This window comes from Plecotus auritus, assembly GCF_963455305.1.
Source record: "Plecotus auritus genome assembly, chromosome: 8".
Taxonomy (NCBI): domain Eukaryota; kingdom Metazoa; phylum Chordata; class Mammalia; order Chiroptera; family Vespertilionidae; genus Plecotus; species Plecotus auritus.
In genome coordinates, this window is record NC_137782.1 from 33,158,387 (window position 1) to 33,174,064 (window position 15,678).

Below are 15,678 nucleotides of genomic sequence, written 5' to 3' on the forward strand. Positions count from 1 at the left end.
ACACCTTTAAACACTTAAAAAGAGAATCACAGTTTGTTAAGACCATCAGCCAAAAAAGAAAGAAAGAAAAAAAGGAACGGAAAATACCAATTCATTTATTAGACTTCTAATGAAAAGCAGTTGTATTCCAAGTTGGATTTTACCATAAGGGTCACCTTGAGAATTTTTTCTAAGAGCTAAGAGCTAAAACATTAAAGAACTGCATGAGTTCCCAGAGTTAGCTGGATATTGGGGGCCATCCCAGAACTGTCTCTCTAACAAGATGTGGTTTCTGCCAGGTTCCGCCTTGTTCCATTTTTGACAGAGCTAAGGGCTGTGATGGACTGGGTGTGGACAGACACGACCTTGAGCCTCTCCAGCTGGATCTGTGTGGAGGACATCTATGCTCACATATTCATCCTGAAGTGTTGGCGGGAGTCGGAAAAAGTAAGCCAATAAAAATGCCTTATCCCCATTTGTCTCTCTTAGATACAGACTGGTTGTAAGATTAATGTGAACTTTTGCAAGTTTTGTGGCCAAATAAATGGTGACAGGGACAAAACTACTAGGACTTATAAATGTCCTATTGATTTTCATCCCACTAGAGTTGGGAATTTTGGACATACTGCTGTCTTAGCAATAGCATCCAGATGTGTTCTTCTTTTGGCCACTGTGTATTGTAGTTATTTTTAAAAGAAGAAATTATATACTGCTGTGTGACTCAATAATTCTTAAATGACTCATTGGGGAACAGGAAGAAATTTGCTATGGTGGAAAAAAGTGGGGTGAGGTGGCTTGGACTCAGGCTCACCACCTGATGTCCTCTTTGATGAGGGACAGACAATGTTACTGCTTTGTGCAAAGGAAATTGAAGTGCAGATACTTCATTATTTTGCCAGGTTGAATATTAAGATTAAAAATAGAATTACAATTATTTATAGGATTCTCAAGTTCAATGTATGAAGCAGGAATCTCTTGCATAATAACAATAGAAATACTCAAGCAACATTAGCTGAGGTGGTGTGAAATGTCTTTTTTTTTCTCATCTCTTTGAAAAAGTCCCCTGTAGTTCGTGTAATCTCTGTATTCTGCAGTTTCTTCTGGGAATTGTAGTCATGGGGCCGTTTGCTCCATAGCATCTGTGTTTTGGGCATTTGTGGGAGTGAAGAAGACGGGGCTGGTAGTATACTTAAAATTGTATTAGCTTTTCCTGATTTTTAAGGTACAAGAGAAATGATATAATGACAGAATATGAGAGCCAATCTACCAAAGGGACATAGAGGGTAGAAATCAGGGTGACAAAGGGTCTGGAAATCATGTCATTGAAAACAAGGAGGAAGAACCAAGAATTATTTAGTCTGAAGTTTAAAAAGGGGGGGGGGCAAACTATTTGAAATATTGAAAAATAGATTACAATTTTGAATTAATTTGTAAGATCCAAGAAAAGTAGGCAAAAGCTCCAGTAAGTTGCAATGGAACATAAAGATCTTCCTAAGAATCACAGAAGAGAAATTGAAAACACCTTTAAACATTTAAAAAGGGAACCCCTGTTTGTAAAAACCATAAAAAAAAAAAGGAAATCTTACCCTTTGCAACAGCATGGATGGACTTGGAGACTATTATGCTAAGAGAAATAAGCCTCAGAGAAGGACAAATACCATATGATTTCACTCATATGTGGAATGAACAAAATAAACAAACAAAATAGAAACAAACTCATAGATACAGAGAACAGACTGAGAGCTGTCAGAGGGGTGGAGAGCTGGGGGGTTCGGCGAAAAAGGTGAAGGGATTAAGCAAAAAAAAAAAAGAGAGAGAGAGAGAGAAACCTCATAGACACAGACAACAGCATGGTGATTACTGTGATTACCAGAGGGAAAGGGGGGTGGGGGAGACAGAAGAGGGTATAAGAGGGATAAATGGTGATGAAGAGTTTGACTTGGGGTGGGAAACACACAATAAAATATACCGATGATGTATTATAGAATTGTATACCTGAAACCTATATAATTTTACTAACACATGTCACCCCAATAAATTAAATTTAAAAAAGGAAATAAAAGCCTCATTTTAATGTATCACCTTAATTTAAATATATGCTTCTACCTTAGCTAAGTCTATGGCTATTTAAATCACACATTGGTAAAACATCTTGAGAAATCTGGGTATGTGAGAGCTAAGTATTAGGGAGTCTAAATGAATCTGACACTAGTTTCTACTTCATCCCGTAAGAGACTGAAGCATTACCAGTAACTATCACTTTTCTAGTGTGAAGCAGAAGAGTACGCTTCTTTTAAAGTAATTTTCTTGGGGATTGTTCTATATTGAATGTAATATGTTCCTGGGGTTTCGTGAATGCACTTTATGAAGAAACAACAATTTCCTGAGAGGCCAGTGTTGGCATGAGCAGATACAATGCAAGCCACTCACTCCTAGTCATATTTGACCATGATTCCCATGCAGCCACTTCCCCAAACACTTTTTTTTAACATGCTTCTATTAACTTTAGAAAGAGGAAGGGAGAGGGAAAGAGGGATAGAAACATCAATGATGAGAATCACAGTTTGGCTGCCTCCCGCACGCCCCCTACTGGGGATCAGCCCGCAACATGGGCATGTGTCCTGACTGGGAATCAAACTGTGACCTCCTGGTTCATGGGTGGAGGCTCAACCACTGAGCAACACTGGCTGTGCCAAAACACTTTAAGAAGCTGTTTGGAAATGCAGCATGACCGGAACTGCGAACTGGAACTCTTGGTCAAGAGTTGGCTCACCTAGGAAAGGGGTGATGGAGCAGCATAGAACAGGAAGGTGACAGTTGCTTTGAAAATGAAGGGGAAAAGAGCCTCATAATTAGAGAGAGGCCAAAAGTCTTGGCCTGTTCTGCCCTGGGAAATGCATGGAGGGGTGAGCAGAGAAGGGGGAGGTGAGTGGGAGTTAATGGGAGCTTTTCGAGGGGAACCTCGAAGATACTGGCCTTCAGGAGAGGAACCAGCATGGTCCCACAGCGGGCGGAAGAGACTCAAACTGCTCTTGACAGAGAATAGATAAATCTCCTTTAACTCACCACGGTCTCCATTATGTAATACTAGGATGCTGTGGGAGTGGGTTAAGTGGCCCATTGTCTAAACTGGCCTCGCTGAGAAAATAATAAAAAAGCAAATCTGTGGTGTATGAATATGTATTTCCAAATTTTAAATATTTTAGTTTTTCTTTTAAAATAGAAAAATTTAAACCATAATATCAAATTCCAATGCAAAGATATTAAAATACTGTCCTTAATATGAACCTCACCCAACTTCACAGCAGAGTCATTTAGAAGCATTATCTTTCGCGCACTGAGTCAATAATGCTTTCCATACTGGCTCTGACCCGCCCTCCAGTCCAGCTCGTGTCCTCATGGTTCCAACTCCATATTCAGGAGCTATTCAGTGTCAAAGCTTGGAGAGCCCTTTAGTAGTGAGTGTCCTTTAAAGACCCCAGAGAGATCTCTGTAGGCTTCCAGACCTTTCTCTTAGTTTGTAACCCAGAGCTCAGTGCCTACAGGTAGAATGTACATTATTTTTTCTTGCCCTAAACCCACTGAAATGAACTCATCCTAATGGAGTGTGAGCCCCAGGTAGGGAACGGCGGGGGACAGCTGCCAGATTATATATGTAGCCTAAGTTCAGGAGTCACCGTGGAAGGAAAATAGGTCACTGAGAAGCAACATTTAAGCAAGGAATATGCATAGAGAATTGGAGCAGTTTTAATACCAGACAGCAACGCAGGCTCCTTCCACCTTGCCCATAGCCTCTAAGACAGAGCTTAGTGGGTCCCTTAGTAAAGCAAATGGAAGTGATTCCAGCCCTACCAAGTGCTCTTGTCACGCAGGTCCCTTGTGTGACACACACACCTACCACCACCCTCAATCCCACCCCTCTCAGCATAGCACCCAAGCAGAGGCCCCGGTGGGGTCACAATACCAAGAGGACTGTGCTGATCCTACAGATCTAATGGAATGCCTTGAACAACATTGTTTTGACAACACATGACTAATGAAGTGAAAAATGTTTTTCCACCCACTAGGGGGAAGAAGGGTTCAGTTGAAAGGCACTTTTGAATGCTCAGGAATTTAAAGTAAAATGTCTTTCTCCCGCATGATCCCATAAAACCAGAGGCTTTATTCAGCACAGTATTTGATCCGTTTGTCCTGAGGTTTAGCACCAACAAAACCCACAGAACAATTTTAAGGAGAAAGTCACTGAGGTCCTGTTGGTCCCTCATGGCACCGTGGTGGGGACGTGTAGGGAGCTCATCACATCTTCATGTTACTCTACCTAACTTGGTTCCCAGGTTGGGACAAGGTTGCTCCCCCACGTCAGAGCAAACAGAGCAGAATCAGGACTAAATCGAGTCCCAACCCCATGAGACGAGCACTCGTGCACCCCACCTGCTTCTCGGGGGACAGTGGCCTGAGCCTTGTGTGAACTCTTCTGTTGCAGAGATACCCTCAGCCCCGGGGGCAGAAGAAGAAGAAAGTGGTGAAGTACGGCATGGGAGGCATGATCATCGTTCTGCTCATCTGTATTGTCTGGTTTCCTCTTCTCTTCATGTCTTTGATCAAATCTGTCGCCGGGGTGATCAACCAGCCCCTGGATGTCTCGGTCACAATTACCCTGGGTGGTTACCAGGTAATGGCTGCGCACTTCCTCCAGCTCTCACTCACCTGCAAGTGACTTACCTCACACAGTACTCTTTCCTGATAACCCCCTACAGGACGTGTAGTTAGAGTTTGCCAATCCACATTTCCTATCTAAATTTTGACTTCTCAGCAAATCTGTGATGTTTGAAATAAGGGGCAGAAGGCAGTGAAAGGAGAGGTCTGTTCTGGTTTGGGGTGCAGGAATAATCCCTTCAGAAAGAGCTCTCTGAGGCGAGTTGTCCCTGGGTGCTCAGTGGGTGACATCCTATGCAAACCTTTTCCCTTTGACCCAGGAGGCAGAGAAGAGCTTCAGAATATTCACCACACTGTGTATCTTGTTTTCCAGCCTATTTTCACAATGAGTGCCCAGCAAAGCCAGCTGAAAGTTATGGACCATGCCAAGTTTAAAGCCTTTATAAAAGCTTTCTCTAGTGACACTGTAAGTAAATGTGTAAAACAGATTTCTATGAAGAGCTTTCATCTAGGTGAGCTGAGGGGTTGTCATATTTTTCACTATTTAGCCATGGCCTGGGAGGGGGGGATTTTCAGAGATTTTCAGATGTACACAACAGATTCCTAGCCACTGGCCACTTTGATAATCGAAGACATCATTTCTATATTATTGGATGTGTTAATAATCATAATTTTATTCAGAATATTTCAATGTAAGCTCAACAGGGGTTGATCCTCTTAAAATATTTTTAATTTTTAAAGTTTTGGTAGATATTTATTCTTTTGACTGGTTGGTCTATTCTGAGCATCTACCCTAAACAAGTAATTAAAAATATAGGAAAAGCGCTCTCTTAATACCTACTTTTCACAACATTCCTTGTATTAATAAAAACTGGAAGCAGCTTGAGGATTCAACAAGTAGGGGCCGGTTGAATACGTCATGGCATGTGTATGTAGTGAATTTGATGAGCTCTGACTGCCCTAGGGTGGTCGTAGTAGAAGAAGGGGGCTTTATATTTTCTTTACATACTTTGTATTTTCTTTACATATGATGTTGTCTGAATATTTTCCAAGCTACTTCTGTAATTAAAAAACTAATCATTACCTTTTATAATTAAAATTTTCTTAACAAATAATTTTTATAGATGTTTAAAAATATGGCTTTTTTATTTTAGAGAGAAGAAGGAAGAGGAAGAGAGAGAGAAAAACATCAGTGAGAGAGAACCATCCATCGGTTGCCTCCACTTGCCCCATACTGGGGATCCTGCACCCAGGCTTATGTCTTGACGGTATGGAACCAGTGACCTCTTGGTTCATGAGTTGACGCTCAACTACTGAGCAACACCAGCTTGGCTTCAATTAATATTTATTATTTAATTTTTACAAAGGGATTAGGTAGTCCTGGCTGGTGTTGCTCAGTAGTTAGAGCATTGGACTGTACACCAGAGGGTCTTGGGTTCAATTCCTCGTCAACGGCCAGTATCTGGGTTGCAGGTTCGATCCCCGTCCCTGGTTGGGGTACCTGTGGGAGGCAGCCAATAAATGTGTCTCTCTCATATTGATGCTTCTCTCCCCTTCCCCTACCCCCTCCCTTCCTCTCTCTCTGAAAAAAAATCAATGGACAAAATATCCTCACTCCTCAAGTGAGGATTTTTTTAAAAAGTGATTAGGTAAACAGGGGCGTTACTCTTTTGTAAAATTATTGGTCTCTAATGCACACTATCAAAACCAACCTTGAGGGATGAACATCTGTGAGGACAGGGCCAGGATTCCTGGGTCAATGAAATTTGACTCTCTTATGAGAGAGACATTTCCCAATAGTTGATAAATTTTCTTCTTAGTGGGAAGGAAAAAAGACACTGAGTCATCTGGTTTGCCTTTACTGTTTAATTTGAGTGATTCCATAGCTGTATTGGTGTGGCAGCATCGCCACTGGGCTTTGATGATGTCACTGGGAGGGGAATAAAGTCAGTGCAATGGGACACCAAGACAATCTGTATAGAAATGTTCCTTTCAAAGAGGAAATGATCTCTATACAGTCAGTTAAGAGGAAGAGTAATAACTTTCTTTATGCATCATTGTGTATGTGATCTATTTATGCATGTGTATTTGTGTGCATATAGGGTGCTATGCAATTTCTGGAAAATTATGAAAAAGAAGACATAACAGTAGCAGAACTGGAAGGAAACTCAAATTCTTTATGGACCATCAGCCCTCCCAGTAAGCAGAAAATGATACACGAACTCCTGGACCCCAATAGTAGCTTCTCTGTTGTTTTTTCATGGAGTATTCAGAGGTAGTTACTGTATTTCCATGCATAATTTCCCCTTTTCCCCAATCTAAACTCGGGGTGGGGTGGGGAGCATAAAAAGATAGAAAAAAATATATTAATGTGGATCTCAGTTCACATTACATCTTGGGAACATTCATTCAATGCTACAGCTAACATTTTTGTTTATTAAATAATGGTTTGCCTGGGAATCATTGACAAAACTAAAATTTATTACATTTCCTTTTTTCTACTAAGTTGCTTTTTTTTCCTTCTAATTATCACCCGAGGAAATTTTTAATTGATTTTTAGAGAGAGGAGAGAGAGGGAGAGAGAGAGAGAGAGAGAGAGAGAGAGAGAGAGAGAGAGAGAGAGAGAGAGAGAGATGAGAGAGAAACATTAATCAGTTGCCTCCCGTATATGCCCCAATAGGGGACTGAACCCACAACCTAGGTATGTCACCCAGACTGGAAATCAAATCTACAATCTTTCGGTGTACAGGACAATGCTCAACCAACTAGGCCACTGGGCCAGGGCTAAGTTCCATTTCAAAGAGAGGCTGGCAGTGACTTCTGTGAGCAAGAGAGAAAGGTAGAGAGAAAAGAGGCCGATGACTCATAAAATGAAACAGAACCTGGATACCTGGATGCATTGTAAGATTTCCCTAAAAGGCTGAAGTTTGGTCTTTTTTATGATTTTATTCTTTTCTTTTTTTTTGTTTTACTGAATTTATTCATAAAACCATACAGGTTTCAAGTGTACAACTCAATAAAACATCACCTGCACACTGCACCATGCAACCAAGCAAAGTATCTTTCAGTCCCTATTCCCTACCCCACCCTCCTTTGCCCTACACCAACCTCCCACCCCCTTTCCTCTGGCTATCACTAGACTGTTGTCTGTGTCTATGTGCTATGTACATGTTTTTTGCTTAACTTCTTCACTTTCTGCCATTGAAAATTTGGTCTTAATAATAAATAATGTGCAGCCTTTGGAACCCCGGCTTCTCACTTGCATCTCTCCAATATCCAGGGAGCCCTAGCAGATCTTTCCTTTGAGCATGAGATGTGAGAGCAGCTTGGCAGACCCAGGAGAGCAGAGCTGAGGGAAATTGCTCTTCACCGAACCTGAGCCAATGGGCAGCATGTGGCCACTACTTCACCTGTTTAGACAGAGCATGTCTTAGGAAAAGTTCTGGCATCCCAACGCCAGACGTGTTAGGGAAGCAGTTCAGGGGCCTCAACACAATATACCAACTGATTAGGTTCTTACACCACAGTTGTGACTGAGGACTCTATACAAGTTTGTCAATCAAGCTTTAGGTTCATGTGGGTCCACAATTCCAGCTTCTTCAATGGAATTAAGAAAGAATTATGATAGGTCCAGAAGAAAGCCTTCTAGAATCTAAAGTGAATTCACAAGGAAATAGTAAAGAAATATTCCAAAGGGCATAGTTCATAATGTAAAAGAGTTTCTTTAATTTTATTTTCTCCTTTAAATGCCCCAAATTCCTCACATGAAATTTTGTACTGCCAAAAAATTTACTTCTTGGCCTTTCTTTGAAGACCTACCAAAAAAATAACAACATGAAACATCACCTTCTGATTGAACATTCTTTTAAAAATGTGGATTCCATTAGTCACCAGGAACACCAGCTTCACTGGATTGACATAAAGAGGGTTTGGAAATGCGTATCAGAGCAGCAGGACACTTTCTGTTTTGCTCAGTGGACTATGCCTCCTCCTCTGCCATTTGTGTTAAAAGTCTGTGTGGCCTCCCTGGGGTTTACTAACTTGGTTGTCTAAGAAACTGGACATAAAGCTGAGGGGGACAGGAAGGGCTGGGCTTGACCGTCGTGGACCCAATGAAAACTTGGTGAGATTAATAAAATTAAGAGTCAAGTGAGTGTATAATTTTTCTTCCAGACTACTGAATAATCATTGACATTGACGTTTTGTGTGTTTTTTTCTTCACAGAAACATGAGTCTGGGTGCAAAAGCAGAAATAGCAACAGATAAGCTTTCTTTTCCTCTTAAAAATATTACTCGAGAGAATATAGCTAAAATGATAGCTGGCAACGACACACAAAGTTCAACAACGCCAGTGTGAGTTGATTGTTCTGTTACTATAGCTTGAATAGGTGTCTGTGCCTGGTAAAGAATCCCTACCTACGAATTCATCATGTGCAAGAAATGCGCTCATCATTCTTTGGTAACTCAAGTGGATTTCTGTCTGGGGGCCTCATTGTGCTAGATTAAAGCAACTCTATCGTCTTCCATCTCGCTCTCTGGCCACCCAGCCAGGGAGCATTGCTCTCACCCCAGAGCCGCAAGCTGTGCTGTCATCTTCTTTAATCACCAAAAGCCAGGGGAAGACTCTGCAAGACCCCTTTCCTGTTGCTCCTGCCGCAGGGTCACCGAATGCGTAGCTGATGACTTGGGGGGTGGGGAGGGGGGGTAGACAAAAGGTAAACAGAAATTTGAGGAGGAAATTATATCTTAACATATTATCATGCCATATATAAGTGCTTCATTTCAAACACATCCAAGCTGTGATGTTTAGATTCCAATATAAGAACTAGCAGGAGAAAAAAAAGTGCTGTTGGTCTAAAACTGCTAAATGATGTCCACCAGCCACTTCCCAGTTCTGTGGCCAGTCTGCCCTGGCCCCATTTTTATGCTTTGAATGTGAGAACCACCATGATACAACCCTCAGACAGATTCCTGACTAAAACATCCTTTGTTAAGCAATAAAGTTGAAGGTCCCTCGAAGATTGCCATATCCTCCTCCATCGCTTCCCAGATGCACAAACAGGTCTAGAAGATGGAATAACCTCCTTAGGTGACCCCGCTCATCCCTGCAGAAGTAGGATAAGGTTCAGGTCACCAGCTCTCTCCTCACACCTCACTCGTATCACTAGACCAAATGCAATCCACTTGATTATCAATATTTTTGAAATCCTAGAAATTAAAAGAGCGCTCAATGTTATTGATACAAGTGATAGGCTCCTAGCAAGAAAGACAGCCCTTTGCTTCAGAAACAGTAACAGCTATGGGGAAATCTCTGCAGCAGTTTTAAGGCATTAATTAGCTTGTGTATAGTGTTTAGATGAGCGTTGGGATAGAACCTGATGAATTTGTTTGGCTTCAGAGAATTCTGATTATAACAAATACCCACAAATGGTGGTGCTACGCATTGTATAGACCCGTGGTCGGCAAACTGCGGCTTGCGAGCCACATGCGGCTCTTTGGCCCCTTGAGTGTGGCTCTTCCACAAAATACCACGGCCTGGGCGAGTCTATTTTGAAGAAGTGGTGTTAGAAGAAGTTTAAATTTAAAAAATTTGGCTCTCAAAAGAAATTTCAATCGTTGTACTGTTGATATTTGGCTCTGTTGACTAATGAATTTGCCAACCACTGGTATAGACATATAAAGACTCTTGCCATTATTTGTTTGATATAAGGTCAAAATAGTAATAAAAACTCAATTTTATGTGGGTAAAACAACTAAAACTCAATTACCTCTTTTTTTTTTCTTTATGCACAGGACTATAGAAAGGATCTACCCATATTATGTGAAAGCACCTAGTGATTCTAACTCCAAACCTATAAAGCAACTTTTATCTGGTAAGAATGAGAGGGAATCACTCAATCGTTCTTTTTAATCTTTCTTTTATTCAACACCTAGAGTTTGCATTTTTCAGCCTCTGTCAAACTTCTTTCTAGTTTTCTTTCCCTTGCAAGAAGCATAAGGCTCCTGGCTGTGCTAACCTGGGATCCATGTTCTTCGTTTTCTTTTTCTGTTTATTGATATAGAACCTGGTTGACTTAAATTCATATTTAATGACTTATATTACTGCTTAGTCAGTCTGTTTACTTGTTTCTATTAGCAACCATATCTATGGCAGAAACTGCCTCTTACAGTGTTAAATATGAAGACCCCATAATAAGAGCAATGAAAAGATAGTAGGAAATGTACTTGATTCAGCCCACAGGTGATTACATATCAATAGTAGTGCTCCAGGGACTGTGTTTTCCCCATACAACAGTGATGGGAATGAATTGATATCTAACCAGTCGTTGGAAAGATGCCCAGGTGATGGGTCTTTCCCTCTCTGGCTGTGACTCTGCTGCCCTGCACATGTAGCCACAGTGACTGACCTTTTTAGTAAAAAAGAGAAACCCCATACCCACCTAGGCCCACTCTTTCTTTTCACTTGCATTGTTAACATGGCCATGTGGACATCCCGGAATGATATGCTGTGGATGGGAACCAGGTTCTGTCACTTGAAGACTGTTGTTGATGTGCATTAAACCCCAAAATTCTCATGCTAATCTGATTTTATATTTTTTCTCTTCCAGAAAATAATTTCATGAATATCACCATCATTTTGTCCAGAGATAATACAACTAAATCTAATAGTGAGTGGTGGGTTCTCAATCTGACTGGAACTAGACTCTACAATCAGCATGCCCAGGCCTTAGAGCTGGTGGTCTTCAATGACAAAGTCAGCCCCCCCAGTCTGGGCTTCCTGGCTGGCTATGGGTAAGGACCCATTTAAAAATTAACAGTTACAAGAGTCTATGTCTGCTAACCACTATGCTGAACTCGTAAACAAATACAAAATGATATTAGATGTAAACTGTAATTGAAAAATATGCCCCCCCAAAAGAAAACATTTCTGTTCTTAAAAAAAGGAGTCTACTTCTGTATCATATAAAGTTGAAGATGGGAAGCCATTTATCTTATTAAAATTTTCCAATTTTGTAGCTGAAATATTAAAATTCACAGATCATTAACCATTCATCTTAAAAAATAAGGAACCAGAGTCCCAAAGAAGTCCCAATCCTTGTGTGGCTCACACTGCTAATGATGGGACTAGAAGCTGTCTTTCCAGCTTGTTAACTATATCTTCCTGTTAAGCATAGTTTGATTGATGCACTTCAGTGTTTAAATTTAGAAATTAGCATAAATTTATCTTTCTTTGCTTAGATTTCCTTATGCCCTTAGTAGATATAGGATCATTAGAAACCATAGTTTTGGACAAGTCCAATGTTACCCTTTCACTACATTCTGATGCTTAAAATCCTAGGACACTGTCACATCCCCTACAAGTAGAAGTAGAAATTTTTCTGTTTTCCGGGATAAGCCTCTTAAGAAATCACTGTCTATCCAAAGTTTTATTATAAAATGAATCTCTGACAAATGCAGTATTATTCAAGTGAAAGGTGTTAGGTACAAAAAACTATACAGAGTACAATTGGATTTCTACCAAATATGTGATATGGTTGATGCATGTATTATATGCGGTAAAATCACCTGAAGTTCATAGATGAAACTGTTAAAATTAGTAAATTCCAAAATGTGAGATTTCACAGGACTTTTCTTTTTCAAATCTTACAGTTCTGTAATGTGTAATTTTTTTAGAAAGAGCATGAATTACCTTTTTTATCATCAAAAAGTAAATGTTTTCACCAGAGAAAAACTGTAAGCTTTGCTAACTAAGTTTATCATATCGTCTATGGATTTGGAAAGAAAATTTTATGGTTTTCTTTCAGATGTGTTCTATTGACCATATTTAACTGGTAGCTACAATTTCTACTTTTTTTTTTTTTTTTCAGTATCATGGGACTGTATGCTTCAGTTGTCCTTGTGATTGGGAAGTTTGTCCGCGAGTTCTTCAGTGGGATTTCTCACTCCATCATGTTTGAAGAGCTTCCAAATGTGGACCGAATTTTGAAGTTGTGCACAGACATTTTTTTAGTTCGAGAGACAGGGGAACTGGAACTAGAGGAAGATCTCTATGCCAAATTAATATTCCTGTACCGCTCACCAGAAACCATGATCAAATGGACTAGAGAAAAAACAAATTGATACCTTAGGACACAGACTGCAAATCAAGATAACATTTGAATTTTCAAAAACAAAAAAAAGCACAATATTCTCATAAGAGCTATGCATTTCTCATTCGATGGAAATGGTTTCTCTTCTGACAGGCGGCCAAAGGGAGTTGGCTTCCTTTTATAGTCAAGGCTACCTTGCAAGTTCAGGCGCTGTTGAAAAAGTTATTTGTAATTCCATTTCTCTGAATCAGGGCTACTTGGTTTATGTTTTAATCAACAGTGTCTTGCATTTTGATAGACTATGTAAAGGAATCATTGATGGGGCTCCTCCCTCAGAGAAACAGAAGAGAAGGAAGAAGGAAGGGCGCCATGTTTTCCTGTGTGGGACCTTGCCCTTCTGAAGAGATGCTATAATAACAGGCCGCAGCGCTCTGTCGCCAATGGGGAAGCTGCTGTGGGGAGAATAGATGGACCTCAGCACAACCCAAATATGCAACAGCAATAGGAGGCTGAAAACTCCTAAACATATTTCTAGGAGGAAAGAGAGAGGGAGCTGATGACCCTTGAAGATGCCAGTGGATGGATAAGCCTCACTCTAAGCAAAAAGATAACTTAGTGACACTCTTACTGCCTTATCTTAATTGAAGATTAATAAAATTTTTTCCCATTAAACACCAGTGACTTCTCAGGAAAAAAAAAAAGCAGCAAAACAAATATGTGGACACTGGCTTTGTTGAGACACAGCTAGCGATTCACATCAATGGTGGTGGCTGTTCTACTTCAGAGAGTTCATTACTGCTCCTGGTGAAACACAGACAAGAAGTAGAAAGATGGAAAATGCCACCCAGCAGAGGTGGAGTACCTTGACTTTGTAACTCTTTATTAACTGAGCTCATGAGCACTCTTCCACCTTCTCCATCGCCCAACACGCTTTTCCCCATTTCGATGATTTAACAGTGGTTTTCCAGTATGTGACATTTTCCTTCCTGTTTTTCAGGTATATCAAAGAGTTTACATATTCCAATTCACATTTTTACATCTGAGACGGGTTTTTTAAGTTCATAATTATGAAAGAAATATGTATATTGAGCTTGGGGAAATAAACAATGGTCTTTTCTTAAATTATTGTTATTGGTAATACAACCTCTTCATTAAATAACATTGTAGCATGGAAATTTATGACTGAAATGTAGTTTTCATTCCTTATTAAAATACAGTTTCTGAGAAGAATCATTGAATGGACTAGAATATGTCAAGAAAAATGATCCTATGTAGTTTGGGTTCAGGACTGACTCAAAATAAAGCACATCTTGCAAAGTCATTTTAAGAATATTCTTCATTCTGTCTTTTTGCATGTAATTGTCTTAAGTGTTGTGTACAAGGAGTTTTTAACTGAGATAAGAATTCACTTATTGTTAGTTTGGGTTTTTTTCTCTCATGTAGGGTCTCTATGTGAATAATATAAGCAGGAAATAACTATAACAAATTAATTTCCAGAGGAAAGTATTACAGTGAATATGGAGCTTTAAAAAAATAGCAGAGTTCAAATGATGTTCAGTGTATTCTAGAGAATTAGAGAATATTTGTTGAACTATGAAAGCTAGCGTACTTCCAGCCTGCTGAAATAAACGACTCCAATCATTGAAACAATAAACTCAAACCACTCAGGGAACTCTGGCCCAAGTTCTGATTTCCCGACAACAGGAAGAATCATTGTGCATATTTCTGGATCTGAATTCTTTCTTTTTAAAATGTCAACAGGGAATTTCCAGAGAGCACATTCTAACACATTTAAGAAAGAGCAAAGTAGAAAAATGCTCCTGAAAAAAAGTGTAAGGTCAAAATATAACAGATTGTAATATTCCTCAAGAAAACAATTCCCAGGTTTCAAGAAAAAAAGTCTCCCAGTGTGTAAGGGGGAAAATATCAAAGGTGTTGACATAAGAAATGTCCAAAACTTGCAGAGAATTTTTGGAAGAGTTTATTTGAGCCAAACATATGCCAGGAGCAAGATCTCAAATGCTCCAGAGAATGACAGTTTTGCAGTTCCTTTTACGCCTTAGAAATTAAGAAGGGGATGGGAGGAAGATTACATGGAGGGGGAGAAAAACAAGGTAGAGATTGGATTACAAAAGAGTTAAGATTATTCCCTTTAATGCCGTTATTTCAAAGATCTGTTAACTTAGATGCACGGAGTGGACAGGGCTTGCTGAAGGCAAAGATAAGCCTTTTAGTGAAGAAGTTATATGCCTGGGGCATGACTACCCACCAAGACCTGCGCAGGTAGGAATGTATGATCCAATCACCCTGTGAGATTGCTTTCCATAGAACCCCTTTTTTGTTCACAAAGGACATATAGGAGATTAACTTACAGAAAAGGTAGGAGAGCACACCTCCCAGGGAGGCATGTGCTGGAGTGGAGCTGGAACAGAGCATGAGGTGGCCTGGCTTCTAGTCCTGGCTTGGCCACCATCAGCCTGGGAACCCAAACCCCTCTCCAAACTGCTATGTGACAATATGAAATGATGGTGAGGCTGTCACCAGCCACACTCTCAGCCTCCAAGGAGCACCTGCCCTGGCCCAGTAGATGCCACTTACAAACTCAGATAGCCCCCTTCGACCGGGTCCTCTGGAGATGCCTCTGAGATGGACTGTCACCCAGAACATTTGGAAGAGTGGCCCCCCGGGAGTGACACTGGTCAGCGAGGAAGGCAGGACCAGGCAGAGGGACAAGATTACCAGCCCTGCAGCTGCAATTGAGATTTGCCCACCCCTGCGGGCACTTGGGAGCTGGCATAACCCTTCCTTGTCCCAAGCAAAGGCATCAGCAAGGCATTGCCACAGCTACCCCTGAGTGCGGCTTCTCCGTGGAAAAGGCATTCCCAGTGGCTGGAGCTTCCTGCCTCTGAGGGCACAATCAGTGCCCACGAACAATTGGTTCTCAGGGAGTAAG

General features: G+C 40.6%; 1 protein-coding gene across 4 annotated transcripts in view; it reads left to right on the forward strand.

Annotated features, from left to right (window-relative positions):
• The window catches only part of PIEZO2 (piezo type mechanosensitive ion channel component 2), a 348,935-nt gene extending 334,890 nt beyond the window's left edge, over positions 1-14,045 (forward strand). For all 4 annotated transcript variants that reach the window (XM_080684987.1, XM_080684989.1, XM_080684988.1 and 1 more), the window contains 8 exons: positions 279-426; positions 4,463-4,651; positions 5,009-5,101; positions 6,738-6,910; positions 8,860-8,988; positions 10,429-10,508; positions 11,244-11,427; positions 12,504-14,045. In XM_080684987.1, coding sequence (XP_080541113.1) covers positions 279-426; positions 4,463-4,651; positions 5,009-5,101; positions 6,738-6,910; positions 8,860-8,988; positions 10,429-10,508; positions 11,244-11,427; positions 12,504-12,756 — 1,249 coding nt within the window. In that variant the 3' untranslated portion in view covers positions 12,757-14,045. The remainder of the gene's footprint in view (positions 1-278; positions 427-4,462; positions 4,652-5,008; positions 5,102-6,737; positions 6,911-8,859; positions 8,989-10,428; positions 10,509-11,243; positions 11,428-12,503) is intronic.
• Positions 14,046-15,678: the final 1,633 nt, after the last annotated feature.